The 27,913-nt window shown below is 38.3% G+C and overlaps 3 protein-coding genes and 1 non-coding gene across 12 annotated transcripts in view; 2 read left to right on the top strand and 2 right to left on the bottom strand.

Moving 5' to 3' along the window:
* Nucleotides 1-561: 561 nt before the first annotated feature.
* MPC2 (mitochondrial pyruvate carrier 2) lies at nucleotides 562-25,533 on the bottom strand. Its single transcript, XM_033428032.2, has 5 exons — nucleotides 25,121-25,533; nucleotides 12,013-12,053; nucleotides 3,134-3,218; nucleotides 2,644-2,755; nucleotides 562-875 (listed from the first exon to the last, which is right to left on the bottom strand). Exons 1-5 carry the CDS (start codon nucleotides 25,227-25,229, stop codon nucleotides 839-841), a joined length of 384 nt encoding a protein of 127 aa, XP_033283923.1. The 5' UTR covers nucleotides 25,230-25,533; the 3' UTR covers nucleotides 562-838.
* LOC105747988 (ferritin heavy chain-like) lies at nucleotides 10,959-11,847 on the top strand. Its single transcript, XM_049716138.1, is given in 1 exon segment — nucleotides 10,959-11,847. A coding segment is annotated over 1 exon segment (549 nt). The 5' UTR covers nucleotides 10,959-11,140; the 3' UTR covers nucleotides 11,690-11,847.
* LOC117201327 (U6 spliceosomal RNA) lies at nucleotides 21,972-22,078 on the bottom strand. Its single transcript, XR_004483332.1, has one exon. It is a non-coding gene; the product is annotated as a U6 spliceosomal RNA (small nuclear RNA).
* A 139-nt stretch (nucleotides 25,534-25,672) lies between the features above and the next one.
* Nucleotides 25,673-27,913, top strand: part of DCAF6 (DDB1 and CUL4 associated factor 6) — a 179,938-nt gene continuing 177,697 nt past the window's right edge. For 3 of the 9 annotated variants that reach the window (XM_049715494.1, XM_049715490.1, XM_033428011.2), the window contains exon 1: nucleotides 26,039-26,395. In XM_049715494.1, the coding sequence (XP_049571451.1) occupies nucleotides 26,299-26,395 (97 nt within the window). In that variant the 5' untranslated portion in view covers nucleotides 26,039-26,298. Of the gene's footprint in view, nucleotides 25,909-26,034; nucleotides 26,396-27,913 lie in introns of those variants that run through there. The other 6 variants (XM_004269722.3, XM_004269721.3, XM_033428015.2 and 3 more) reach the window with 5 other exon arrangements.

Raw genomic sequence — 27,913 nt, 5'->3', positions numbered from 1 at the left:
TCAAATATGAATCCCCATAACGGGGACAAAGGTCACAAACATTTACAGAAAGCTGACTTATGTCCCAGGCACTCTGCTGGACACTTTCTTTCTTTTTCACACACACACACACACACACAGACACAGTGTATTTTATTGCACACTTTCTTAAATTGCCCAAAGTCAGAGATTATAAGTCACACAGCTGGGATTCAAATTCAGGTCTGTCTGACTCTAGAGCTTTTCTGCCACATCACATCACTTATTGAATATATTTCAAAAATTTACAAATCCTTCGTTACTCTGTAGCAGTAAAAGACTTTCATACAATATACCAAAAATAATATTCTTCCAAGATTCTTCAAGTTAAAATATTTTAAAACAGTTTGAGGTGTCATGTTGCTGGCCATTCCACAACCCATTTCTCGCTCTCTTTAGCTCTATTTCCTTTCACTTTTAGCTACTTCATCATCCTTCACTGTACACAGATTATTTAACTTTCCGACTATCTTTTGACTCACTGGAATATGTGTGCTCTTAGACGTACATACTTTGGTTGACTAGAACAGAAGGAGGCCAGTGGTATGTAAGAGCAGTATGATTTATTATGGACAAATAGTAAAAAAAATGTTACTAATATCCATAGATAAATTCCTTAAGTAATACGTAAAGAGACAATATTATTAAAAGTTTGCTTTATTTTTCTGTTGAATCAAGTACTATCTCCCAATTACAGTTAGAATTTATGCCTTACAAATGTTAGCACAGTTAGCATCACCTCATTGACAACTGAATAATAAATCAAACTAGGTCCCAGCGGTTATGTCCACATCCAGGTTGTTAGGGTGATCAAGAACTCTTATTTGTTTGCTTTAGCTTTTAGTCCTTGGTTATATCTATAAAGAAAACAGAAAGAAAAAAATCATGAATCACAATAGATACATTTATAATAAGAAGGGAGTGGGAGCATATTCCATCTCTTCTTTCTCTCTAGTCAAGAGGCTATACAGTTGTAAATACAATCTTCCCAGAGGCTTATAGAGAAACAGGCAGATGGGAGAGTAATCCAAGGACTTTTTTGAATCTGGTTTCCAACTGTCAAAACGTCTTAACTGACATACAGTTCCCTGTACAAAAATATTATTTTAATGTAAGAATATTTTCATTCTGGAACTATACAAGAGTATGACAAACGTGAATATATGTATAAAGTTTACCAAAACATGGTCATCTAGAACTTTTAATTTTATACTCACAAAGCATCTTTCCTGAGAATAAAATCAATTGGGAATGGGCCTGTCTAATCACTAAAAATAAAATATAATTCTGTGATGCAGGCAGGCTACTGGGTTAGGAGGTTGTAACACTTAAAGTTTATTGAAACTAAGGACAATTTCTTCAATTATCATTAATTCAAAGAAGAATTAACCACAAAGCTACAGAGTCTTTCCCTTTTACATCACCCTGGGCTTCATTTACTGTTCTTCTCAGCTGAAAATAAAGCGGAAAACTGAATAAGCACAAGAGGGAACTTATTCCATGAAGCCTACCATACCTCCTAGATTTCTCAAAAGGTCCTGATTTCAAACATTCAACAGTATTTTCCTAAGTCCTCCAGAGAGTCCAACATTTATATTTCTAACTAAATCTAATCTGCTATTGTAACCGAAAGGCCAAAAATCCTTTTGTCAAACTAAACCTGAATTTCTGATATTAGAAATAATATTTCTGAATGTGACACTTAGTGTTCTCATAGTTCTACTATCATGAGTTAATATAAGGTCAAAATGAGATGGTGCATGAGAAAAGTACTCTGTGAATAAAATCTCTGTACTAATTGAAGCTTATATTGATATAAGTAAGCCCTAAAAATGGTTGTCAGGCATTGTGTAGAATGAGTGAGTTTATTTATTCATCTGTGCGTTATGTGCTAGAATATTATAAAAAGATTACAGAATTAAGCTACTAGTAAAGCTAGGGATGGTACAGATGAATGAAATTAAAATGTACTATACTCTGCAGAATAGAATGCCTTCTGAAAGGAAGTAAATTATATAGGTCAATGTTTTCTATTTCTTTACTGAAATCATTCAATTTTTTTAGTTAAAGAAAGTTGTTATTCATAACATTGTTTTGTAATTTAGGAAGGTTCTATGGTTCAAATCAAGCCAGAGCCTTCATCTAAGCTCACTGCAGAGTGTTAACCAGTCACTGACAAATAATATTAATCACTGAATTTTAAAAATTTCTAATGCTCACGGAATACATACTTTCCAATGAAACTAGCAGCCTCACTTTAAACATCATTTCCAATACTATATAACTATACATTTAAGTCTCACTTTATTATATTTGATTGAAAGTAAGTGATAAAAAGTTCATGCAGAAAATTACCTAATATATCCTAAATTATATATGTTATCTTATCTTAATAAAAGAGACTCTATCAAAGGGCTGTACATCTAGGTAACACACAGATTTAAAACCTAGGTAATATACTGCCTAACACTTTTAACTCAAACCCCTAGGCTTTCTAGAAATGTTTAATGTCTGCTTCAGGCACATCCTGTCTTAGCATTATATATGAATCTTAAAAAAAAAAAGTATTGCCAGCCGGATGGCTTCTGAGGCAGATTTTTTTTTTTACATCTGTGGTAAGCTTACCTCCAAATACGAAAGAGCTGAGAGGCTCCGGCTGTCCCGACAAAGAAATTAACAGCAAACAGACTCCAGTTTTTGGGAATAATTACAAGTGAGTATCTTGACCAAATAAACCCTGTTGAAATAAAATTTTTTTTTAAAAAAGCACAGGTACTGCTGCAATCTCATTTGAACATTTAATATTAGAGTAAAATAATTATAAATAAGACTATGACAACACAAAGTAGGACAAAGAAATGCTATAATTTGAGACTTTAATGAAGTTGCTATAATTCAGCATTTCACAAAACACTCAGTTCTTACATCAAAGGGAAATTTTTATAACCCTCCTCTGCCTTCTTTGGCTATAGTCTAATAACTTCCTAGAGATAACACTGCTAATTTCTTTCTGTGTGAGTGTGTGTATATGTATTTCAAACATGAAACAGTTAAGTACATTGATATAAAACAAAATTATTGAATGCCCGGTATGGAAGATATTCATTTAATTTACCTGTAGCCATCAAAACAGCAGATTGGGCTGTGCTGAGTTTTTCTGCAGGTCTGGCCATGTCAGCCAATCCAGCACACACCAACCCCTGGAAATACACATTAACACATAAGAAAGAAAAAAAAGCATCATGAGTATGTAGTAATGGTTCTCAATTCTAACTAAAACACAAACTATTTCAGAGATTTTCAGACTGTAGCTATGATTTTAGTATCCATGCATTAAGAAAAAATGTATCATGACAAAAAGTTACAATGAATTCAGAAATGCTTTTTGAATTAAGTTGTATTTTGTTAATCACATTAAACAGCTTCATATATTTGAAAATCAGTAGTGTGTGTATATATTTTTTCTATAAGTATATTTGTATTTTTGTTCTATAAATGATACTTCTTTCACATAAGAATTTATATATTCTTTATGCATGTTGGGAACCACTGGTGTGGAAGATGCCTGACAGCTATTTGTATAAATTCCTCCTTTCATGTTTTTTGCAACGTTATTCTTTTTTAAAAGTGGAAGTATCAGAAAAACTCTGCTATAATTTTAGTTTGTTGGCTAGATAATTTTTCTTTAATGTCAAAGTATACCTGGTCATTTCTTCTCTGGTATGTTTTTAACACTGTTTTTTATAGAATCATACCCTACCATCAGCAACACTGAGAAAGTTTAGTAATGAGTCGTCACTAGAATATTAGTTATGCTACTCTATTGCAGAGATTAGAATACATAACAGAATGATTTTTATTGATGAAAAATTCACACCTATGTAAAATAAGAGAGACTAGTACAAAGAACCCCTACATACCCATCACCCAGTCAACAATTATTGACATTCTGCCATATTTATATCACCTCTCCTCCTCCCTTTCTCCAATTTTAAAATCAAATCCTAAATATGTCATTAGAAAATATGGTTCTAAGAAATTCATTTTCAGGTTTTTTTGAGTTTCTAAAAGATGCTCTTACATGAAAAATATAAATCATCACAGGGTTTTTTTCTCCTAAATAGAACATATGCATACTTGTGAATTTTTACAAATTTAAACCAAATCCAAATGGTTTTGATTTAATAAAGTCAGTAGATCAAGGAAGCAATGATTCTGGCTTAAAAAAGGGGCAAATAGTTAAATACTGAAGTATAAGTAGAGGTAAATCATGACCAATACTACTTTTCTTGTTAATTTTCACCCATAGTCCTGTGATTTTCTTCCCAAATGGTTCCTAATCATCACTCTTACATTCTTCTTCCAGGTCCCAATGTACATTTTCTCCGTTGCATATCTGTTCCACTTTGGCAGGGTGGAATACTGCCATTGTAGAGGGGAAGAAAGGGACTGATTTCTAGCATTATTCTACTCAGTCCACGTATTACTACACTGTAACAGATCTATGATGACTATATGCTATATTCTAGCATTGTCTTTTGGAGGAAGGTAGCAGCCATGATTTTGTTTATGCTCAGAGTATACATTTTATTTTTCTGGGACATGTTAGTAATTGTGCTCTCCCACAGAGGTCTTGAGGCCCCTCTCCCACGTTTCTTTCTCTCTCTATTTTTTTGAAATATTTGCTTTATTATCCTCTCTCTTTATATGTACATATATTTTTTTCTGACCCATTTACAAAGAAGTTGTAGACATCATGCCCTTTGACTCCCTAGTATTTTAGTGTACATTTGCTAAGAACAAGACTATCTTCCCATTCTCTTATATACCCACAATCTAATCACAAAATTTAACATGGATAAGACACTGTTGTCTAATACACAGTGCATAGTTAAATTTTGACAACTGCCCCCAGATGTCTTTTAAAACATTATTTTTCTTGTCCAGAGTAGTTAGGTCAGGATAATACATTGCATTTGGATGTTATGCCTCTTTAGTCTTCTTCTTTTTAAATTAAATTATAGTTGATTTATAATACTATATTAGTTTCCTTTCCCGCATTTCTTAAAAAAAAAAAAAAAAAAAAAAAAAAAAATCCCTTTCTAGGGGATTTCCCTGGTGGTCCAGTGGTAAAGAATCCGCCTTCCAATGCAGGGGACCTGGCTTCGATCCCTGGTTGGAGAACTAAGATCCCACATGCCACAGGGCAACTAAGCCCGCGCACCATAATTACTGAGCCTGCGCACCTCTACTAGAGAGACTGTGTGCCACAAGTACTGAGCCCATGCACCCTGGAGCCTGCACACCACAACTAGAGAGAAGCCTGCGCACCGCGACGGCGCAATGAAGAGCCTGTGCCGCAATGAAAGATCCCGCATGCCTCAATGAAGATCCCGAGTGTCGCAACTAAGACCGATGCAGCCAAAACAAACAAACAAACAAAAAAAACGCTTTCTACTTCTATACCACTCTAACCTCATGTAAATTACCTTATAAAATCTTACTGTGAATCTAATCTCTGCCATTTACTAGCTGGGTGACTTTGGTCAAGTTACATAACACATTGTCTTAAATTCCTCATGTATAAAATGAGAATATGAATAGCTACCCTTGCAAAAGAGATATATGATTAAATGAGATAATATGCTTCAAAAATATTTACCATAGTGCCTGGAAAATATTATTATTATCAACAACAAATAGTAGCTTACATCTTTAGAGAAGCAGAGATAAGGGAATATTAGTCTCTGTACCTTTTCCTGTACTTCTAGTCTCAGGGGCAGAAGGTCTGTGTTCCTATTCTTCTTTGTTATGAACTTTATTCAAATAATAGAACTGTAGAGTCAGAGAGTGTGTGGAGTATATCACAAGATTATGTAAAATACTCCCTAACATGGGGAGAAAGTACCAATTACAGAAAGAGCCACAGTGACTTTTAAAGGGGGTCCTGTAAGTGTTTAAGAGCCTAGGCTTTGAAGTCAAATTAGAACTGAGGGTTCAAATCTTGACTCTGTCACTTACAACAGTTCTAGTTCTTTGAACCTCAGTACCTTTACACCTTTTTTCTGGTGAAGATTAAATATTAGATAATGTATTAAATAACCCAATACAGAGAGTTTGGCATCTAGTAGATTCAAGTTAGTTCTCTGTGTTTCCATCAATTAAAAACTAGTTTTCAAATGTGTGATTCTTTCTGGCACCTGGTTATCTCCACTGGGTGGAGTAAATACTCATCAGATAGTGTAAAACATTTTTTCCTTCCTTTCTTCCTCCCTTCCTTCCAATATTTTCTCCTTTAGTAAAAAAAAGTCATATGACACTTCTAGAGGAGGACTAAAAATGAAATACCATAATAGAATATTCCAATTCCAAAATGCTTAGGGATAACAAAGTTCTCAAGATTTTAAACTGCAAATTAGTCTATATAAGTAGTTCCAGCTGGAAAAGCAAGTAGATAGACATTAAAAATCTGCAGAGGTAATCTTGAAATATAGTTTGACTTATTCCTAAGGAGAACAGAAAAGAGAAAAATTAGCCACACAAAATGGTATACTGTTCAAGAGTTAACTATAACCCAGTCGGGAATTCCCTGGTGGTCCAGTGGTTAGGACTCTGCACTTCCACTGGAGGGGGCCTGGGTTTGATCTCTGGTCGGGGAACTAAGATCCCACGTGCGGCACAGAGCAGCCAAAAAAAAAAAAAAGAAAAAAAAAAAAAGAAAACCCAGTCTGCACAAACAGACTATGAACAAAAAGAAAAAAGCTCCCTCAACTGACCTTCACATAATAGTTTCCCCAGATTAGCCAATGATATCCATTCCTTCTGTAAACAAGCTAACGATGCCCATGGCTGAATACTCATGGCTAGAGGCTATTTATTCTGTATTGCACTCATGCACTTTTGCTCTCACCAGTTGAGTTATATTTTTATCAAGTCACTGTGTTTGTCTTCAAACCTGTTTATACCAGTTTTACTTGCTACTGTAATTTACCTAATTTAATGAACTAGGTAAACAGGTGAAACACAGAAAGAGGGTTGTTATTTCTATGAAATCTAAAGTGACTGTTTTGGAAAGATTGAATAAAGGCAAGTTAAACTTGCTGTCAAATTTGGTGTGAACAAGACAGATATAAAAAGATGGGGGTGAGGGGCTTCCTTGGTGGTGCAGTGGTTAAGAATCTGCCTGCCAACGCAGAGCACATGGGTTCGAGCCCTGGTGCAGGAAGATCCCACATGCCATGGAGCAACTAAGCCCGTGAGCCACAACTACTGAGCCTGCGCATCTGGAGTCTGCGAGCCACAATTACTGAGCCCATGTGCCACAACTACTGAAGTCCATGCACCTAGAGCCTGTGCTCCACAACAAGAGAAGCCATTGCAATGAGAAGCCCGCGCAGGGTAAGGAAGAGCAGCCCTTGCTCGCGACAACTAGAGAAAGCCTTCGCGAAGCAACAAAGACCCAATGCAGCCAAAAATAAATAAAATAAAATAAAATTTAAAAGATGGTGGGGAGACATAAAAATCTAGCAGGTTTCTGTTATCATGAAAGTGTCTATGAACTTGCTCTGCTTTAAAGAAAACTAAACTGAAATCATGTAGGATGCACTACGGTATAATTCATCCAAGACAGATGATGTGGAACTCAAAACCAGTGGATCCATACACAAATCAAAGCTTTGGCCTTATAGTAAATGATTGATAAATGAATATATACTTATAATCTTTAAGTTAAAATAAAATATTTAAGGGTGTGTAGTATTGCTTTTTAGAATTATCCACTTTGACCTTTATAATTAATTATTTGGCTTCAACTGAAGTGGCTAAGAAGGATTCGACCACAGTTAAATCTCTAAAGAAGTATAGTCTAAAATTCTTAATGTACAACTTAGGTGGCTTGCAGCATCAACTGCTACGTGTCACATATAGTTTACTATAGATTAATTATTATCAAATGCTCTGGGAAAGGAAAGCATAAACTAAATATCAAAAAAAGTTTCCCCACCAGAGAACAAAACACAGAAATTTCCATTGCTATGCTGTCATCAGGAGACTATGTATGATGTCAACATGAACTTAAAATAGATATTTTTAAAGGAGACAGTCGAGAAAGCACTTATGAGTATATAATACTGTCAATGTTTCAAAACACTGATGGACCAGATCAAAGAAACATCAAAGCTATTGGCGGGCTTCCCTGGTGGCGCAGTGGTTGAGAGTCCGCCGATGCAGGGGACGTGGGTTCGTGACCCGGTCTGGGAAGATCCCACATGCCGCGGAGCGGCTGGGCCGGTGAGCCATGGCCGCTGAGCCTGCGCGTCCGGAGCCTGGGCTCCGCCGCGGGAGAGGCCACAGCAGTGGGAGGCCCGCGTACCGCAAAAAAAAAAAAAAAAAAAAAAAGCTATTGGTAAAAATCAATAAACTTCTAAACTGTGGTAAATTTGGGGTCGGGGTGCGCCCAATTTATTGGAAATACATTAAGTCATTCTTATTTTTTATTAATTTATTTTTTTTAATTAAGTTTTTTTTTTTCTGTACGCGGGCCTCTCACAGTTGTGGCCTCTCCCGTTGCGGAGCACAGGCTCCGGATGCACAGGCTCAGCAGCCATGGCTCACGGGCCCAGCTGCTCCGCGGCATGTGGGATCTTCCCGGACCGGGACACGAACCCGTGCCCCCTGCGTCGGCAGGCGGACTCTCAACCACTGCGCCACGAGGGAAGCCCTAAATTAACTTGTTTTGGACTATAGTTGAATTACAATGCTGTATTAGTTTCTGCTGTACAGCAAAGTTAATCAGTTATACATATACATATATCCACTCTTTTTAGATTCTTTTCCCATATAGGTCATTACAGGGTATTAAGTAGAGTTCCTTTTGCTATACAGTAGGTCCTTATGAGTTATTTATTTTATCGTTCTCACTTTTTAAATAATGGTGCTAGAAACAATATTTCAGCAATTAATTCCACTTTGCAGATATATAATTTTAAGCGTTGGTAGGGAGCAAAGAGAAAGGAAATAGTAATCTACATTTCTTAGTATTTTTTTTAATATCACTTTTAAATGCTTAGAGTATGAGAAGAATCATTAAAGATGATATATTGAAGCTTCTTTTTTAAACTGATGGAAGCTTTTCTCAACTTATAAATCTAAAAAGAGAACTGCTCCCTAGTTCTCTGTAAAATATAGCTCCCAACCACTAATTTACTCTAATCTTGTTGCTTTATAGATGAGACAAAAGGGCGGAGACTGAACTTGCCTAAGGCCATAAAATTGAGGGACAGGTAATTCCAGTTCTAACATTCTCAACTACTTAGATTTACAGCTGAGTTTCCAAGTTGTTCTAACAAATTAAAACAGTACATTTAAGAGAATTAAAATAGCCTACAACCCAAACAAAAAACAACTTTATTAAAACTTGGGCAAAGGGTTTAAATAGATGCTTTTCCAGAGAACATGTAGAAATGGTCAATAAGCACATGAAAAGATGCTCAGCATAACTAATCATATTAGGTAAATGTACATCAAAACCACAATGAGACACCACTTCACACCCATTAGAATGGCTATTATAAAACAACAACAACAAAAGTAACAAGTGTTGGCAGGGATATGGAGAAATTGATTGGAACCCCCGTGAATTGCTGGTGGAAATGTAAAATAGTGCACCTGCTGTGGAATATAGTACAGCAGTTCATCAAAAGATTAAATATACTGAATTACCATATGATTCAGCAATTCCATGCGTAGGTATATACCCAAAAGAACTGAAAGCAGGTCTGGAACAGATATTGTACACCATTGCTCATAGCGGCATTATTCACACTAGCCAAAAGGTGAAGCAACCCAAGTGTCCATTAACAGATGACTGAATAAACAAAATGTGATATACACATTCAATGAAATATTCAGACTTAAAAAGGAAGGAAATTTTGACACATACTATGACATAGATGAACCTTCAGGACATTATGCTAAGTGAAATATGCCAGGCAGAAAAAGACAAATACTGTATGATTTCACTTATATAAGGTACCAAGAGTAGTCAAATTCACAGATAGAAAGTGGAATGGTGGTTTCCAGGGGCTGGGGAAGAGGGAAATGAGCTATTGTTTAATGGGTTCAGAGTTTTAGTTCTGCAAGATAAAAAGAGTCCTAGAGATTGGTTGCACACTGATGTGAATGTACTCAACACGAAAAAAATGGTTAAAATGATAATTTTATGTGTATATTTTTACAGTTAAAAAAAAAAAGCCTGCAGACCAGTAGTTTTCAAACTTTAGAAGTCCTCAGAATCACCTGGAGGGCTTATTAAAACACAAATTACTGGGCTCCATCCCTATAGTTTCAGATTTAGTAAATCTGTGATGTGGCCTGAAAATCTGCATGTCTAACATATTCCTGGGTGATGCCAATGCTGCAGGTCCAGGGATGACGCTTCGAGAAGCACTGCATTAAGCCCAAACTGGCCCTTCCAACATAAAATCAATGATTTGTTATTAACAGCCATCGCAATTATTTCTTTTCAGCTAAATGAGAGCTTTAGGAATGGAAACTCTGGCATAGTGTAAAAACATTGGTCTTGGAGTCAGAAGTCCCATATTCTATCATTTCCCAAATGTTAATATATATACCCTTGGATAAATTCTTCTACTTTTTGAGAATAACTTTCCTTGCCTCTATTTTAGTGTTAGTATCTGAAGTTCTCATACTAAATTAATAACAAAAGTTAATTTGGGGGTGTTCTAATTAATTTAAAGTTTTACATAGTCACAAAATTTTAGAATGAAGTTTCATGTTCCTAGGGCCCATAATTATAAGCTTTTTGATAACAATACGTTCCCCAAAGGGCTCTCACCTATCTAATGAGTTCAGAAAAACTAAAGTAGGTAGTAGGCTTTATGCAGTAAAACTGATACATCTGGCCACAGTCCTCGCGGAGAGTCGCCGCGGTTTCTTGCTTCAACAGTGCTTGTACGGAACCCGGCGCTCGTCCCCCGCTCCGGCCGGCCGCTCAGAGCCAGCCCTCGCCACCACCTCACGGCGCCCTCCGACCGCCCCAAGGTCCCCGCCGCCGTTACAGCGCCGCGCAGCCACCGCCACTGTTTCACCTCAGCCGCCCGCCATGACGGCCGCGTCCCCTTCACAGGTGCGCCAGAACTACCACCGGGGCTCGGAGGCCGCCATCAACCGCCAGATCAACCTGGAGCTCTACGCCTCCTAAGTCTACCTGTCCATGTACTATTTTGACCGCGATGATGTGGCTTTGAAGAACTTTGCCAAATACTTTCTTCACCAATCTTGTGAGGAGAGGGAACATGTTGAGAAACTGATGAAGCTGCAGAACCAACGGGGTGGCCGAATCTTCCTTCAGGATATCAAGAAACCAGACCGTGATGACTGGGAGAATGGGCTGAATGCAATGGAATGTGCGCTACACTTGGAAAAAAGTGTGAATCAGTCACTACTGGAACTGCACCAACTGGCCACGGAGAAAAATGACCCCCATTGGTGTGACTTCATTGAGACTCATTATCTGAATGAGCAGGTGAAATCCATTAAAGAATTGGGTGACCACGTAACCAACTTGCGCACGATGGGGGCCCCCGAATCTGGCATGGCTCAGTATCTTTTTGACAAGCACACTCTGGGATATAGTGATAATGAGAGCTAAGCCTTAGGCTGGCTTCCCATAGCCACAGGGGTGACTTCCCTGGTCACCAAGGCAGTGCATGCATGTTTGGGTTACCTTACCTTTTCTGTAAGTTGTATCAAAATATCTACAAGTCCTTTCCTTAGTACCATTCCTTCAAATAAAGTAATTTGGTAACCCCCCCCCCAAAAAAACCCTGATACATCTGAGAGTATTTGTATAAAATTACTTCAAGACGTACCATGAACATTTAAAAGTACATCCTTCAGAAAAGTTACTTCAAATTAATAAGCTCCTTTAAAGAATATCTTTTTCAGTAGCTTCTGCAAAAATTCAAGACTTACCCATTTCATAATTGGAGCCCAGAAAAATATTGTTTTGGGACCTGAAAATAAAAAATGAAAAATTTAGCAATAAACCAACTATTTTCAATATGTCTTTTAATAGCCATCACCACATTTCAAAAACTCAAAGGTTTATCAATCCATTTCTAATAATTTTTACTATGCTTTCTGCATACTTTGTATTTAAGTTAAAATTTAGAGAGTCACCACACTATCAATCTTTCATACAAGTTGCTTTGATCTCCTTGTCAATTATTTGTATTTTTGTGAACTATTAAAATTAGCTAAAGTATAATGGAGATGGTTTCGGAAACCATTCCTAACGTTTTGCCTTGAACATGGAACTTAATGTTATTTCACTTTAGGATAATCTTCAAGTTGAGGAAATGACAAATTATGGAATTTTGGTGATACAAGCCACAGTAGATATTTTCTATTAGTTTCTCGCTGCAGTGGGTCTTCATTGCTGCGTGCAAGCTTTCTCTAGTTGCAGCGAGCTGGAGGGTTACTCTTCATCGTGGTGCGTGGGCTTCTCATTGCGGTGGCTGAGCACTGGCTCTAGGCGCGCGGGCTTTAGTAGTTGCAGCACGTGGGCTTGGTAGTTGTGGCACGTGGGCCCTAGAGCACGTGGGCTTCAGTAGTTGCGGCTGTGGGCTCAGTAGTTGAGGCGCGCCGGCTCTAGAGCACAGGCTCAGTAGTTGTGGTGCACGGGCTTAGTTGCTCTGCGGCATGTGGGAGCTTCCTTGACCAGGGATCGAACCCAGGTACCCTGCATGGCAGGCAGATTTTCAACCACTGTGCCACCAGGGAAGTCCCAGATATTTATATATTCACTAATTCTATTAATATTTATTATTATAAATGACATGTCACCACGTATTCTAGTAAAACTTCTTATAAAAATTCTATACATTCTAGTAAAAAATTAATGAACCTAACTTTAAAGGGCACATGAGAAAGTGGAAAGCCTAGATTTGTAAGCTCCTTAATAGCAGGGTCCTTGTTTTAGTTATCCTGGTACTCATCTGCCTCGTGCAAAATGTTCAATAAATGTTGACAGTATTGAAAACGACTATGGTTTCTTAGATAACCTAGAATTTGAGAAGCATGATGTTTCAGAGCTGGAAGGAAACCCAGAGATCATCTAATCTAAATCCTTCATTTTACCAATAAGGCTCAGAGAAGTTCCATAACCTACTCAAGTCATGCGGCTAGTAAGCCCAGAATTGTAACTAGAACCTAAGTCTTCTAACTCTTAAACTTGTGCTCTTTAACCACATAACATAACTGTGCCCACTTGTAACTCTTCCAAATTATATGTCTCTTTTAACCTTCCAGGGGATACAGTGACAGGAGAGAAACAGACTTTGTCCATGGTAATTTAAAAGCTAAATCCAATACAAATTAATATGGTATGTATGCTCTCAACACACTGGATCAACAAAAGACATTTATTTCTTAACACAAAAATTAATCAATTTCACATAAGACAACAGTGATTTTAAGCAAATTCGAAATTAAAAAAATCTAATTATAATTTATATTCTAATTATATAATTATAAATCTAGTTGTATTATTTCTGCCTTAATATTCCACTTTACTTTTTAAGAATAAATAGTTTTTATGGATCACAAAAATCACATCTAAAATGGCATCATCACCCAAATATAACACATTTATTTCTCTTCATCTACTCCCAGTAATATTTCTCAAATAGCACCAGCAGGTAAAGATGGATTTATCCAATTTCCCCCCAGTGGGTGAGCATTCACTGTCATTAATAATCAAGGAATGTTTCTGTTCACATACACATAAATAACATTTAAAAGATAGAATTGACTCAAACCTATTATTTAGGAACAAAACAAAAGATAATGAAATTGAAAAAGCATGGAGCTAAAAAAAAAGTAAAAGCACATAGCTAAGTTAAGATCCAGTCATAGTTGTAGGTTTAATTTGCTGCAAAGAAGACCACTCATTCATTCACCCATAATAATTACTGCATGCTTTACAGTGTTGTAGGCACTGGGGATGCACTGGTAAATAAAACACAGTGCTGGCTTTAAAGGACCTAAGCACAAGCTACTAGTCCCCTTATTTGGCCTTACTTGGCCTTATCTGGCTAACTCCTAATATCCTTCAAAAACTCATTGAAGGTTTCATCTCCTCAAGGAAGCCTTCTTTAACATCTCCAGGTTAGATTAAATGCTCCTTCTCTGAACTCCCAAAGCAGCCTGTCTATTCTTCTAGTTTTCTGCACTTAACAATTAAACTGATCTATTTACGCATCTGTCACTTTAATCAGGCAAGGTCTAGAAGTCAAAGCCTGTTTCTTAGTTTTTCTTGACAAATAATATTTTTGAACAGAATTGAATTGGATTAACCATATCCAGGAGAGATGCTAATCAACGCTACTCAAATTTTAGGTTTGACCCAGATTTGCCTTGACACCGCTTCATCCTCAAGGCTGGGATTTCAGGGACATCAGGTTCCCTTTACATCAGGGAACTGGTACTAGACTTTCACTCATTAGTTACTCTACTCTTAGACCATGATACTTCCCTTTTTGGCTCCTGAAAATTCTTCCCATGAGTCTGATGCCATAATGCACTAATCCTATAAGTCAATCTTTTCAAACTCTGGTTATTTTAGTTTGAGTTTCTGAGATTCCTATCATCACACCTGGTTTATTTTTCTTTATCATATACAAAGCCGCAGGGTCATATGCAGGATCAATTACCAAGTTTATTTTTTATCCCTGCATGAAGCTTGGCTTCATCTCTCAAGGGTAAGCCAATACATTGTTTTCGTCTCCGGCTTTGGATTCCCCAACAGACTCCTCTCTTCATATTTCAAAACTCATGCTTCCTCTTCTGCCACCCCAAAAACTGTTTCCTGAGCAATGCCTCTAAGGTTCTGGTTTCTTTACGAGCTGAAATGGTTGACCCTTCAGGGTTAATGAACGTCAAGCTTTTCAGTAGGTTTGCCTGGTAACTAATTTACTCAACTGCTCTGAGCTAGGTGATAATATTAAAATAAAAACCGCCCTTCTCCCACACAACTGAACCAAACAAAAACTTCGAACATGAAATTATGTTTGCCAGAACATGGGCCAAAGAGAAGTTTAAATATTTTATTTAGTGCATAATTTTAAACTATAAAACAAAGCCTAAATTAGTTTAACAATTGGTAAGCACTGAATTTAAAAACATCAGTAGCAAATATATATTAATAAGACATTCTAAATTTCTAATTTTTTCTGAAATATCAGAGGATGCTGACACCTGACACAAATAATTAGGGTTGGAGATCTGTAAGTGCAAACAAGCAGTGTTTTCTTCATTGTTAAAAAAAGGAAAAAATAGCTAGTAATACCCATGATCATATAATAGGTTAACAACAAATTTTAAAGAAAACTTATTTTAGTTCACCCTTCCATTTTATCTTAGCTAATCATTTTCTACCTTAAAAGTAAAGAAGTCAAATAAATATAGACGTGTATGAATTCAGGAAGAGAGGCTATCTTCTTGAAAACAGCAATCAGTCAATAATGGAAATGGTAATGAGGAAACATCCCAACTGATTTTGACATTTAAAATGTAAAGTTTAAAAACATTTGTTTATTTAAGTATAGTTGATTTACAATGTGTTAGTTTCAGGTGTACAGAAAAGTGATTCAGTTATACATATATAACTATATTCTTTTTCAAATTCTTTTCCATTTTCAGGTTATTACAAGATATGGAACATAGTTCCCTGTGCTGTACAGTAGGTCCTTGTTATTTACCTAAAACAAAAAGTTTTGACAAAAACATATTTGGAAACAGGTATCACATAAACAGTGAGAATATAATGTCACATTGTCTTTCTAGACCTGGGAAAAATAGTTTATGTTCTACAATGACATAGCTATTCTCACTGGAGAGCATTAAAAAAATGAAGTCATTAAATAATCATGATACCTGAAGTGATTATAACACCTTAAAATCAAGATAAGCATAAGTATAAATAGAGTATCTAGTTAACATTCATTACGATGAATGAAAAAACTTGATTAGGCATAAATTTTAAATTACTGAAAATATATTGAATAAAAAGCAGCTCTTAAGAAATTTAATTTGAAGTCCAAGATGAGGGAAATGTGTCCCCATCAGATATAAATATACATTCCTTTAGACAAAGAATTAACTAACAATTAACACATTTTCATCTTGTTTCTTATAAGTCCACTCTTGGAGGTTGGAAAAGGCCTCAAATGTTGACTATTTAAAACTATGAATTATACAGCAAAACAAACATATGGCTACAAAAGGGGAGAGGAAGGCGGGGAGGGACAAATTAGGAGTATGGGATTAACAGATACAAACTACTATACATAAAATACATGAGCAACAAGGATTGACTGTAAAACTATGAACTATTTTCAAGCATAACAAAAAATACGAATAATAATATAATGGTCATTTTCTTTTGTGTTGTTATATGTTTTTCTGATTTTTAAAGTGAAACTGATGTTTTCTAAAGTTCAAACTTTCATGGAAGAATTTGAAAAATTCTGCAAGGGAATATCACAACCAAATATGTAAGAGACATAAGAGACCTACATTTTCAAACAAATTAACAAATCTAGTTGCCTTGTTGAACTTTGATGAACCTATTAATAAAACAATGACATAATTTTACTTCCTAATTTCCTTACCTGAGAGGAATGACTGCTAATGAAATACTTTATAAATTCTACCCAGAAAGTATGTCATTTATTGTACGTATGATTCTCTTCCTAGGGAAAGACTTCCTTCTTGGAACAGAATAAGTAACTTTTACACACATGCAAACGTACACATATACAAATATTGAATTGAGGTGCTCCCAATGTTAAGAATAAAGTTCTTACTGAATGTTGTCCACTACTCCACCGAATCCCTTTCATACCATTTCTCTTCGGTTTACTGCTTTCAACATCCCTCAACTTTCCTCTAACATTCCTTGTATTAAGCAAGTCCATCTGTTTGCTATCATGTAGCCAGCTACTTACAAATTCACACAGATATTGACAAAGATTACTCATTTTTATTTGTGCTAAAGCTAGTTCTGATTTCATACCGAGAACATGACGGGGCTACCATTTTAGAGCCAAGCAGTCTTTATATCTCGTGGAAAGCCCTGGAAAGAGCTCACTCAAATAGCACCCAGAACGTCATAGGTGTATAATGATTTTTAAAATGTTGATTTTAAACAGGCTTTGGTGAAAATGCCAAAGAAAAATAACAGGTGAAGTGACTAGCTATGATAGCCAATATGCATTTTAGGGTTGATACATTTTAAATTTATACATTTCTTCAGTAACAAAGAATCAATGACTTCTAGATTTAGAAAGACTGTTGAAATCATCTAGTTCAGGCATTCATTTTATAAATCAGGTAAATGAGGCCCAGAGAGGTAAAATTACTTACATAAAATACATAGCACAACAAGGATAAAAACTTAGATCCCTAAAACCTAATCTAACAATAATTATATAGTCTTCCCTGATGAAATCTGAGTTTCTTGAAGCCTCTGAAACTAAGAAAGGTCCTAGCAGAAATACCAAATTGTAGACTATTACAGCTAGAAAGAAACTTAAAGAAAATCCAAATTCTTCTACTTTTATACATGAAAAGAAAAGGCACTTAAAAGTTAAGTAATGTGTCTCATATTCAGATAGTTCCAGATACAGCAAGGACCAGAATACAGGCCTCTTTGATCCCAGTCCTCTTTCTGCTATGCCAGACCACACTTTAAATGTATTTCACACTCTCTCATAGACAAAATTAATATTATTACATGACTTGGAAATAAGAGATAATTTTTTTTAAACTGAAGTATAATTGATTTACAATCTTGTGTCAGTTTCAGGTGTACAGCAAAATGATTCAGTTTTATATATATAAAACTGAATATATATATATTCTTTTTCAGATTCTTTTTGCTTATAGATTATTACAAAATATTGAGTATAGTTCCCTGTGCTATACAGTAGGTCCTTGTTGGTTATCTATTTTATATATAGCAGAGTGTATATAACAAACGATTTATAGCTTCTCTTAGGGCTTGCTTCTCCTTTAGTACATCTAGTGAATCAAATTAGATGAGGCATGAACAGTCTTAACTTCTTAAAATTAGTTTAAGATCAGGTTAGTGGGCAAAAGTTATGTTAAGTGTCACACTAACAACTACAACAAGGATTGTATTACTTTTATGATCTCTTCTGAGAATACAAAATCTCTGTGGCTAGGGATTTTAATTTTATTCATTAAAATATCTCAAATGCTAAAACAGTATCTAATATACAGCAAGCCCTCAAAAAATATTAAATAATTCAACTTTCTTGGAGCTAACTAGTTTAAAGATCTTCTATTTTTCATCAATATCTTACAATTGTATTTGAAATCCCAACTTTCCATTTTGGTTCTCATTCCTTAATTTTAAGGTAACAGAGGTTATAACTGTAAAAAATAATATATGTATATTTACATATTTAGTGTATATATTTAAACATAATATACATTAACAATATGTTTAAGAATATATTTATATAGAGAAATGTATTATACATGGTATATAATACAGATATATTTAATATGATATAGATATCTAGATGTCTATCCTAGACTGGCATTAAAATTCTTCAGATAATCTCTGTAGGAAGAAAATGTTCTAACAGAGACGCTAAATAACCATGTTAATACATAACTGTGTGGGTTTCTACACTGGTTATTTATTTGATCCCCATTTGGCTTTATTTACATAAAATAAAACAAAATATTCTCTGAACTAAGTTGTATTAAACTATCTAGTATAACATCAATTCCCTGAGCATTTAATTTTGAATTTTTTTGATAAAGATATTCCCTTATGAACACTGTTAATAATGGTTCATTTAGTATGTTTTTATTTTAAAAAATATTCTCTAGGTCTGTAAGATAAAAAGGAAAAACCAATTCTCTTACCTAGGAAAAATGAAAATATCCCTGTTATGAAGATCTTAAAGTAACTTTTCCCATAAGCCTTCCCAGAGAGAACGCCATGCAAAGTAGAGAATATTCTCAGCAACAACAAACTAAACACTGCAACATGTTTCATAGAAGTATTTTTTCAACAGTTCTTCCACTTAAGCCAAAATGTAATTCAATATAAGCAAAGCTATGGTAAGCAAAAATTATATGGCTCAGATAGCTGTTTTCTGGGCTGACTTAATTGAAGGATAGTTTTTATTTATTTATTTTTATTATTTATTTCTTATTTAATTCTGTTTTTTTCCCCAGTTCTATTGAGATATCTCACTCTTTTTTTTTTTTTTTTTGCTACACCACGCGGCTTGTGGGATCTTAGTTCCCCAACCAGGGATTGAACCCGGGCCATGGCAGTGAAAGCACCAAGTCCTAACTACTGGACCTCCAGGGAATTCCCGAGATATAACTCTTTAGAGACTCTCTGGACTCTTTAGGGCTGAGGTCTCCTAACTTCTTTTGAACACATTGCCCCATCAGTTAAAAAAAATTTTTTTTGAGCATACATCCCCTATATACAGTGCATATATATACATATATATAAATTAATACATATAGACTCCATAGAATTTAGTTGTGTACAGATGTTCCTTGATTTATGATGGGGTTACATCCCAATAAATCCATTGAAGGTTGAAAATATCATAAATTGAAATTTTTTTGGGCCTCTCACTGTTGTGGCCTCTCCCGTTGCGGAGCACAGGCTCTGGATCCGCAGGCTCAGCGGCCACGGCTCACAGGCCCAGCCGCTCCGCGGCATGTGGGACCCTCCCGGACCGGGGCACGAACCCGTGTCCCCTACATCAGCAGGCGGACTCTCAACCACTGCGCCACCAGGGAAGCCCCATAAATTGAAAATTTATTGAATACACCTAACTTACTGAAGTATCATAGCTTAACCTAGCCTACCTTTAACATGCTCAGGACACTTATAGCTTACAGTTGGGCAAAATCATCTAACACAAAGCCTACTTTATAATAAATTGTTGGATATCCCATGTAATTTATTGAATACTGTACTGAAAAACAGAATGGCTATAGGGGTGCAGAATGTACGTACTGATTGTTTACCGCATGATTGACTGTGAGTTGTGCCTCGTTGCTGCCGCCCAGCAACATGAGAGGACTGTACCACATATCACTAGCCCAGGAAAAGATCAAAATTCAAAGTACAGTATCTGGGCTTCCCTGGTGGCGCAGTGGTTGCGAGTCTGCCTGCCGATGCAGGGGAAACGGGTTTGTGCCCCGTCCGGGAAGATCCCACGTGCCGCGGAGCGGCTGGGCCCGTGAGCCATGGCCGCTAAGCCTGTGCGTCCGGAGCCTGTGCTCCGCAACGGGAGAGGCCACAACAGTGAGAGGCCCGCGTACCGCAAAAAAAAAGAAAAAAAAAAAAAAGTACAGTCTCTACTGAATTTGTATTGCTTTTGAACCATCTTGTAAAGTTGAAAAATCTTAAGTCTAACCATCGTAATAAAGGGACTATTTATACATACATATATATATGTGTACTAATTTATTTTTATATTGTAAACTTTAAAAAGATAAAGTAATAGTAAGTATTAATAGAAGTCCTCTTGTTTTCTTCCTACATTCCAATGTTTCATTTTGTGCACGCTTTGGGATGATTCACCCCATTTTGGAGCTCATACATACAAAGGAATGACATTCCACTAATAATTTTTTTCCCCAACTAAGCTTTTAAGTAAACACTGGGCAGCATGACTTCAAGGTTATTTCTTTGAACAAATATCTAGAGGGTAGTTATGCAGCTGGTTAGTGTCGAGTCAAATACTTTTATAGTCAGGAGATGGTGGGGGGAGTGACGTATCTTATGAGAACTGAACTTACTAGGACACACATTTGGTTAGAACTCTATTCTTTTTCTTTTTTTTTAAACATCTTTATTGGAGTATAATTGCTTTACAATGTTATGTTAGCTTCTGCTGTATAACAAAGTGAATCAGCTATACATATACATATATCCCCATATCCCCTCCCTCTCGCGTCTCCCTCCCACCCTCCCTATCCCACTCCTATAGGTGGTCACAAAGCACCGAGCTGATCTCGCTGTGCTACGCTGCTGCTTCCCACTAGCTATCTATTTTACATTTGGTAGTGTATATATGTCAATGTTACTCTCTCACTTCATCCCAGCTTACCCTTCCCCCTCCCCGTGTCCTCACATCTGCGTCTTTATTCCTGTCCTGCCCCTAGGTTCGTCAGGACCAATTTTTTTTTTTTTTTTTTTTGCGGTAAGCGGGCCTCTCACTGCTATGACCTCTGCCGTTGCGGAGCACAGGCTCCGGATGCGCAGGCTCAGCGGCCATGGCTCACGGGCCTAGCCGCTCTGCGGCATGTGGGATCTTCCCGGACCGAGGCATGAACCCGTGTCCCCTGCATCGGCAGGTGGAATCTCAACCACTGCGCCACCAGGGAAGCCCTACTGTTTGTAGATTTTTTGATGATGGCCATTCTGACCGGTGTGAAGTGATATCTCATTGTAGTTTTGATTTGCATTCCTCTAATGATTAGTGATGTTGAGCGTCCTTTCATGTGTTTGTTGGCAATCTGTATATCTTCTTTGGAGAAATGTCTATTTAGGTCTTCTGCCCATTTTTTGATTGGGTTGTTTGTTTTTTTGATATTGAGCTGCATGAGCTGCTTGTATAGTTTAGAGATTAATCCTTGGTCAGTTGCTTCATTTGCAAATATTTTCTCCCATTCTGAGCCTGTCTTTTCGTTTTGTTTATGGCCTCCTTTGCCACGCAAAAGCTTTTAAGTTTCATTAGGTCCCATTTGTTTATTTTTGTTTTTATTTCCATTTCTCTAGGAGGTGGGTCATAAAGGATCGTGCTGTGATTTATTTATTATTATTTTTTAAAACATCTTTATTGGAGTATAATTTCTTTAAAAATATGGAACGCTTCACAAATTTGCATGTCATCCTTGCACAGGGGCCATGCTAATCTTCTCTGTATCATTCCAATATTAGTATATGTGCTGCCGAAGCAAGCTCTGATTTATGTCATAGAGTGTTCTGCCTATGTTTTCCTCTAAGAATTTTGTAGTGTCTGGCCTTACATTTAGGTCTTTAATCCATTTTGAGTTTATTTTTGTGCATGGCATAAGGGAGTGTTCTAATTTCATTCTTTTACATGTAGCTACCCAGTTTTCCCAGCACCACTTATTGAAGAGGCTGTCTTTTCTCCATTTATACAATGGAGAATTTATACAATTCTTGCTTCCTTTATCAAAGATAAGGTGACCATATGTGCGTGGGTTTATCTCTGGGCTTTCTATCCTGTTCCATTGATCTATATTTCTGTTTTTGTGCCAGTACCATACTGTCTTGATTACTGTAGCTTTGTAGTACAGTCTGATGTCAGGGAGCTTGATTCCTCCAGCTCCGTTTTTCTTTCTCAAGATTGCTTTGGCTATTCAGGGTCTTTTGTGTTTCCATACAAACTGTGAAATTTTTTGTTCTAGTTCTGTGAAAAATGCCATTGGTAGTTTTATAAGGATTGCACTGAATCTGTAGACTGCTTTGGGTAGTATAGTCATTTTCACAATGTTGATTCTTCCAATCCAAGAACATGGTTTATCTCCATCAGTTTGTATCATACTTAATTTCTTTCATCAGTGTCTTACAGTTTTCTGCATACAGGTCTTTTGTCTCCTTCCGTAGGTTTATACCTAGGAATTTTATTCTTTTTGTTGCAATGGTAAATGGGAGTGTTTCTTTAATTTCTCTTTCAGATTTTTCATCATTAGTGTACAGGAATGCAAGAGATTTCTGTGCATTCATTTTGTATCCTGTTACTTTACCGAATTCATTGATTAGCTCTAGTAGTTTTCTGGTAGCCTCTTTAGGATTCTCTATGTATACAGAACACTATTGTTACTCTACAGAAGTAGATCATTCTGTGCCAGAGACAATATGTAGATAAATGGATGATGAAGGCCACAGGTCTAACTCTATATATAATGCAATATTCTACTCTAATATATATTTATATAAAAACATATTCTTGTAACCTGTCTCAACGTACTTGTCAATGATACAATGAAATCTCAAAAATTTAGCCTTGCATATTACCGTAAAAACCTCCAGTATGTGAATCTACTCTAATGTTTAATATAATGATTCAATAACATACTATTATGCAAAATAGTACGCAAAATCCTTGAATATTCACTCTGATGACTCTTGGAACAATAATCAGTATTTCCTCAGATTTTATTGAATACTTATGAATCAATCAACAGTTATATTTTTCATGTTTCTTCATTTCTACAATTGGTGTGCCTACCCTACAACATTTTAATCACAAATCATTTTGCAGTGATAGGTATTCTTACTCTGCATATTGGTGAAAAGCTTAATAAGAGGATAGGTATTCTTACTCTGCGTATTGGTGAAAAGCTTAATAAGAGGGAACTAACACCAACATTTGTTGAGAGTCTACGTGCAAACACTGCTACATGTTTTACAGACAATACATCACTTAACTTTCATAGCAATCCTTAAATGGTGATAATTATTATCCCCATTTCATAGATTAGAACTAAAGTTTGGGGTCAAGGTCACACAGCCAAGATTCAAATCCAGGTCAGTATGGCTTCAAAGCCTATGCTCCTTCCATTACTCTGAAAAAAAGGGTTACAATAACTGAACTAGTCCAAGAGTATCCAGATAAAATGCACAATCTACTAACAAATCTCAAATGAAAGATAATTCCTTTTCATTATAAAAGTCGAATAAAGTATTATAAAGAATGATTATACGTGGTTAAAGCCAAGGTCTTGCAAAATATCACTATAAAACTACCCTCCAATTCTGTTTTAAAGTAGTTTAAAGTTGCTCCTCCTCTATCCTGTCTTTATCCTACAACCCAAACACAGAGCTTAAGAGGGTCAGGGTTGACTACACAGAATTCAGTTGAGTCTGAAGCCCAGATTATTACAGAAGCATTGCCCAATTCTCCCTCCTGAAAATCTCTGCCACAAAACACAGCACAATTCCAAAAATTGCGTGTTAAAAGAACCAAAAGGCAAATAAACTAAATAAGCCTCTTCATCAATAAAAACCTCTCTTTAAAGATCAATTTTATAAGGGGTAAACTACTGCAACAAGTAATATTATACTAAAGTATAATTCCAAGACACAGTTCACCCCATTATCAAACTGGAAATTAGATTTAGTAACCATCTCACACTCCCAAGAGCTTCTTCATAGCCAGATATGTGGGGAGACAGAGTTGGAAGAATTGGGATCTTCCAGTTTCTTAAAGAATTATTTTTTTCAACCACAAGAACATTGTTTTCCAATAGGTTAAAGAGAGAGCTAACATTTACTGAGCATTTATGAAGAATCAAACACATACGTTATCTTTAACTCTCACATCGATCACATTTTACAGAAACTAAGATCTAGGATTTCGCCCAAGGTCACATCGATAGTAAGCAGCAGAGCAGAATTTAAAACCAGGTCTGTTCACACAAAAAGGTCCAGGGAGAGCTTGTTCAGTAGTAATTTCATAAATAAGGATAGACTTAAACAAACTAGACCTATGGGGCAAGGAATGACACTGACTCAGAAACCGGTTAACACGTCTGCAGGCCTGTCAGCTGGAGCTGAAGGAAGTATGACCTTTACTCCAAACCCTCCAGGGCGGAAAGACAGCTCTTCTCCGCGTGGGTCAATATACCACTACTCATGGAGGGAAAGAGGAGAGAATGAGGTTTCCTGGTGGCCCAGACCCTTTCTTGGCCGCAGAAATGGAGAAGGATCAAACCCAGAGGCCCGGTCAGGGTCTGAGTTGTGCCTAAGGGAAGGGGTGCGACAAAGGTCGCAGACTTGAAAATAACGAGTTTATGAGAGATGCTGGAAAAGAAAACATGAAAAGCAGGGAGCATGGGAAAGTACACGGATTCACTTGAGGGAAGGGGGTTGGGGCTGTGGGTGATGCCTCCAGCAGCAGAGTTGTCAGTGGGCCTCAAAACGGAGGGAAGGGACAGGGATGGAAGGTCTCGGTGGGAGCCACTCTGGGTTCATTACCTGCCGGGTGGTTGTACAACGGCCTCAGTTTCTCAGGCAGCAGAAGCTCCACTTTATCAAGGACCCGGTGGTAGGTGGCCAGCAGGCCCCGGGCGCCGGCGGCTGACATTTCTGCGGACGAGTGATCGTGGGCAGCCAGGTAAGGCAGCGGCCGTGTGCTCCTCCCTAGCTGGCAATGAAGGGCAGCTCGTCACTTTCCCCTGTCTCAACGCCTCTCAACGCCTCGCGCCCTCCTCTCCCCCAAGGCAGCTCAGCCTGCTCCCCTGTGAACCGGCCGGCGGCCCGCGCCTAGAGAAGATTGTGGGGGCGGAGACTCTGCGACGGCCCGCCCCCAGCCCGCCTCCTGGTCTCCGACTGCCTAGAGAGAGGAGGAGTCACGGAAACAGGTGGCAAACAGACAGCCTCACCGAGTCAACCCGGAGCCCTACCGGGAGCGCGCTTGCGCAAGCAGAGCGACCCGCGGTGACTGGCCCGCCCCGGGGCGTGGGCGGGGTCCAGACCAAACCTACAATTTCTTCTTCCTGGCCCGGAGGCCATGTTGGAGAAGGGAAAGTGAAGCTGCACCGGCGCTAATCCCCTTTCACTTTGGTTAAGGAGGCCCCTAGATAAAATGGGCTTTTCGGGCCTTTCATGACCCGACTAAAGATGACGCCGCACAACTCTGTTGCTTCCTTTGGAATGAGACTCGTGAGCGCGAGACTTCCGATTTCAGCTTCTTCCGTCTCTATTCCTCATTTATCCAGAGTATTAAGGATTTGACTAGAGTGGTCTGAACCCACTTTTCTAGGGTAAGGGCAGCCCTGGCACACACCTGCCTCAGTCTCCAGGGTGGTCGTTATCTCGCGAGAAAGGCTTGAAAGGGAGGGTGTCGAGAATGAGGAGAGGGAGGAGTCGAGGCCGCCTCCGCCTCCTCCACCTCCTCCTGTAGGAGGGGGTGCTGATCTCTGGATGTTCTGGGTAGTCTTGAGCAGGAGAGTATGAGGCGAGCTCAGGCCCGGGTGCGGCCGGGCTTCGGGGGCGAAGGCGCTGCCGCTGCCACCGCCATCTAACTCGCTGCTACCGCGAGGCCCGGCGCGCGGATGGTGCTGGTGCGGCTCGGGTGTTGATCCGCGTGTCCCCTCCCCCCTTTCCCCTCCCCCACGCGGTGGTCTCCTCTCTTCCCCCGGCCCGGCGGAGCCATGTCTCGAGGTGGCTGCTGCCCACACCTGTTGTGGGACGTGAGGAAAAGGTCCCTCGGGCTGGAGGACCCGTCCCGGCTGCGGAGCCGCTACCTGGGTGAGCGGGGGCCCTGGGGCGGAGGCGCTGAGGTCGCCGCCCAGAGGTGGGGGAGGGGGCCACGCCGCTGGGGCTATTGGAGGTGGGACAGCGCCTGGGCAGGGACGCCCCGGAGACGCCGAGGTGCTGGGTGAACCTTGGCGGACGGATCCCATGCCCGTGTCCTCCCATGGCTAAGTCCCCCTTTCATGCTGCCAGCCGCCGCCCTTACTGGGTTTTCCTTCGGGGGGCCGGACAGGGGGCAGACGGTACTGGCCGAGAAAGGTGTTGGGGTCGCTTCTGGAGTGGGACTCGGGAGAAGACTTGTCGAACCTCCCCGAGCTGCCGCGTTTAGAGCAAAAGTTGGCGCTTTTGCTCTTCTCCAGCGCTCTCCTCGCTCAGCCGAAGGACCTAAGTTTGTGTTGACCGCCCCTCCCCTAAAGTCTCGGGAGGGCTTAGGTGTCCGTGGCGACGCGCTGACCACCCTCGGGGACTCCACGCTCCAAACAGACTCGGTGTAAACTGTTGTGCGGCTCCGAGCCAAAACCTGAAAGTGATAGCTGAGCTCTCCCCACCCCCGCGCGCTTTCCCAGTTGGACTCTGCTGTTCGGTGGTTTCGACCGCTTTAAGGAGGTGTAGGGTTTCACGTTCCCATTCCCACCCCTGTGAAACACACTTGGCATTTACTGTTACTTAGTTAAGCTTTCTAAAAACAACCTTCGATACTTGGGGGAACGGTAGTCCAGTTCTTTTCGTTTTGCGTAAAGTGGATTTGTGAGGATTCTGGGTCACGCCTGAGCTAAAAGTGGACGGATTTAGTAGGGGTCTTTTTTCTTCCTTCTTCTGCAATCTTTTCATTACTCTTTCTTCTTTTTCTTTTCTTTTTTTTTAATTTGAAGATAAGACAACATCACTAAAATTTTTTTCTTTGCAATTTTGTTACTTTTTGCTAGGTATTTGTTGATGTCATTTGGTTTTGACTTAAAATCAATAAAAGAAAATGAAATTTCACTACACCTAACAGTTCTGGTTTGTGAGTTATTTGAGAGAAGTTAGCAGGCATTTTTTTCCCCTTGCTCCTGTTTTTTAGTGTCCCAAGTGACATGAATACATTGTCCTTGTAAAAACTTAATAAGAATGAAGCACAAATCCTTGTGATTTCTCCCATTCCAGTTTCACACACACACTCTTTGAGAGGTAACAGTGTTCTCTGTTTCCTGAGTATTCTTCCAGACCTTTTTCTTTGAATTCTTACAAGCACATGTGTACATATAGAAATGCTGTAGGAGTGTGTGTGTGACCTGAATATATGGTGTCATACTGTAAACAACTGTTTTGCAACTTGTTTTTTTTTTTTTACATAACATCTTGGAGATCTTTGCATGGCAGTAAAAATAGATCTATACAGTCTTTTAAACTATTGCAGAGTATTTAACAGTATGAAGGTATCATCGTCGACTCAGCCTTTCTTCTTTTTTTGGACGTTTGCTGTTACTAACAGCACTACAGTGAACCTCCTTGCACATGCTTTTTGTGCAT

This window comes from Orcinus orca, chromosome 1 (genome assembly GCF_937001465.1).
Source record: "Orcinus orca chromosome 1, mOrcOrc1.1, whole genome shotgun sequence".
Classification (NCBI taxonomy): domain Eukaryota; kingdom Metazoa; phylum Chordata; class Mammalia; order Artiodactyla; family Delphinidae; genus Orcinus; species Orcinus orca.
The sequence above is the reverse complement of the archived record's forward strand: the minus strand, read 5'-3'. Positions and strand labels throughout refer to the sequence as shown.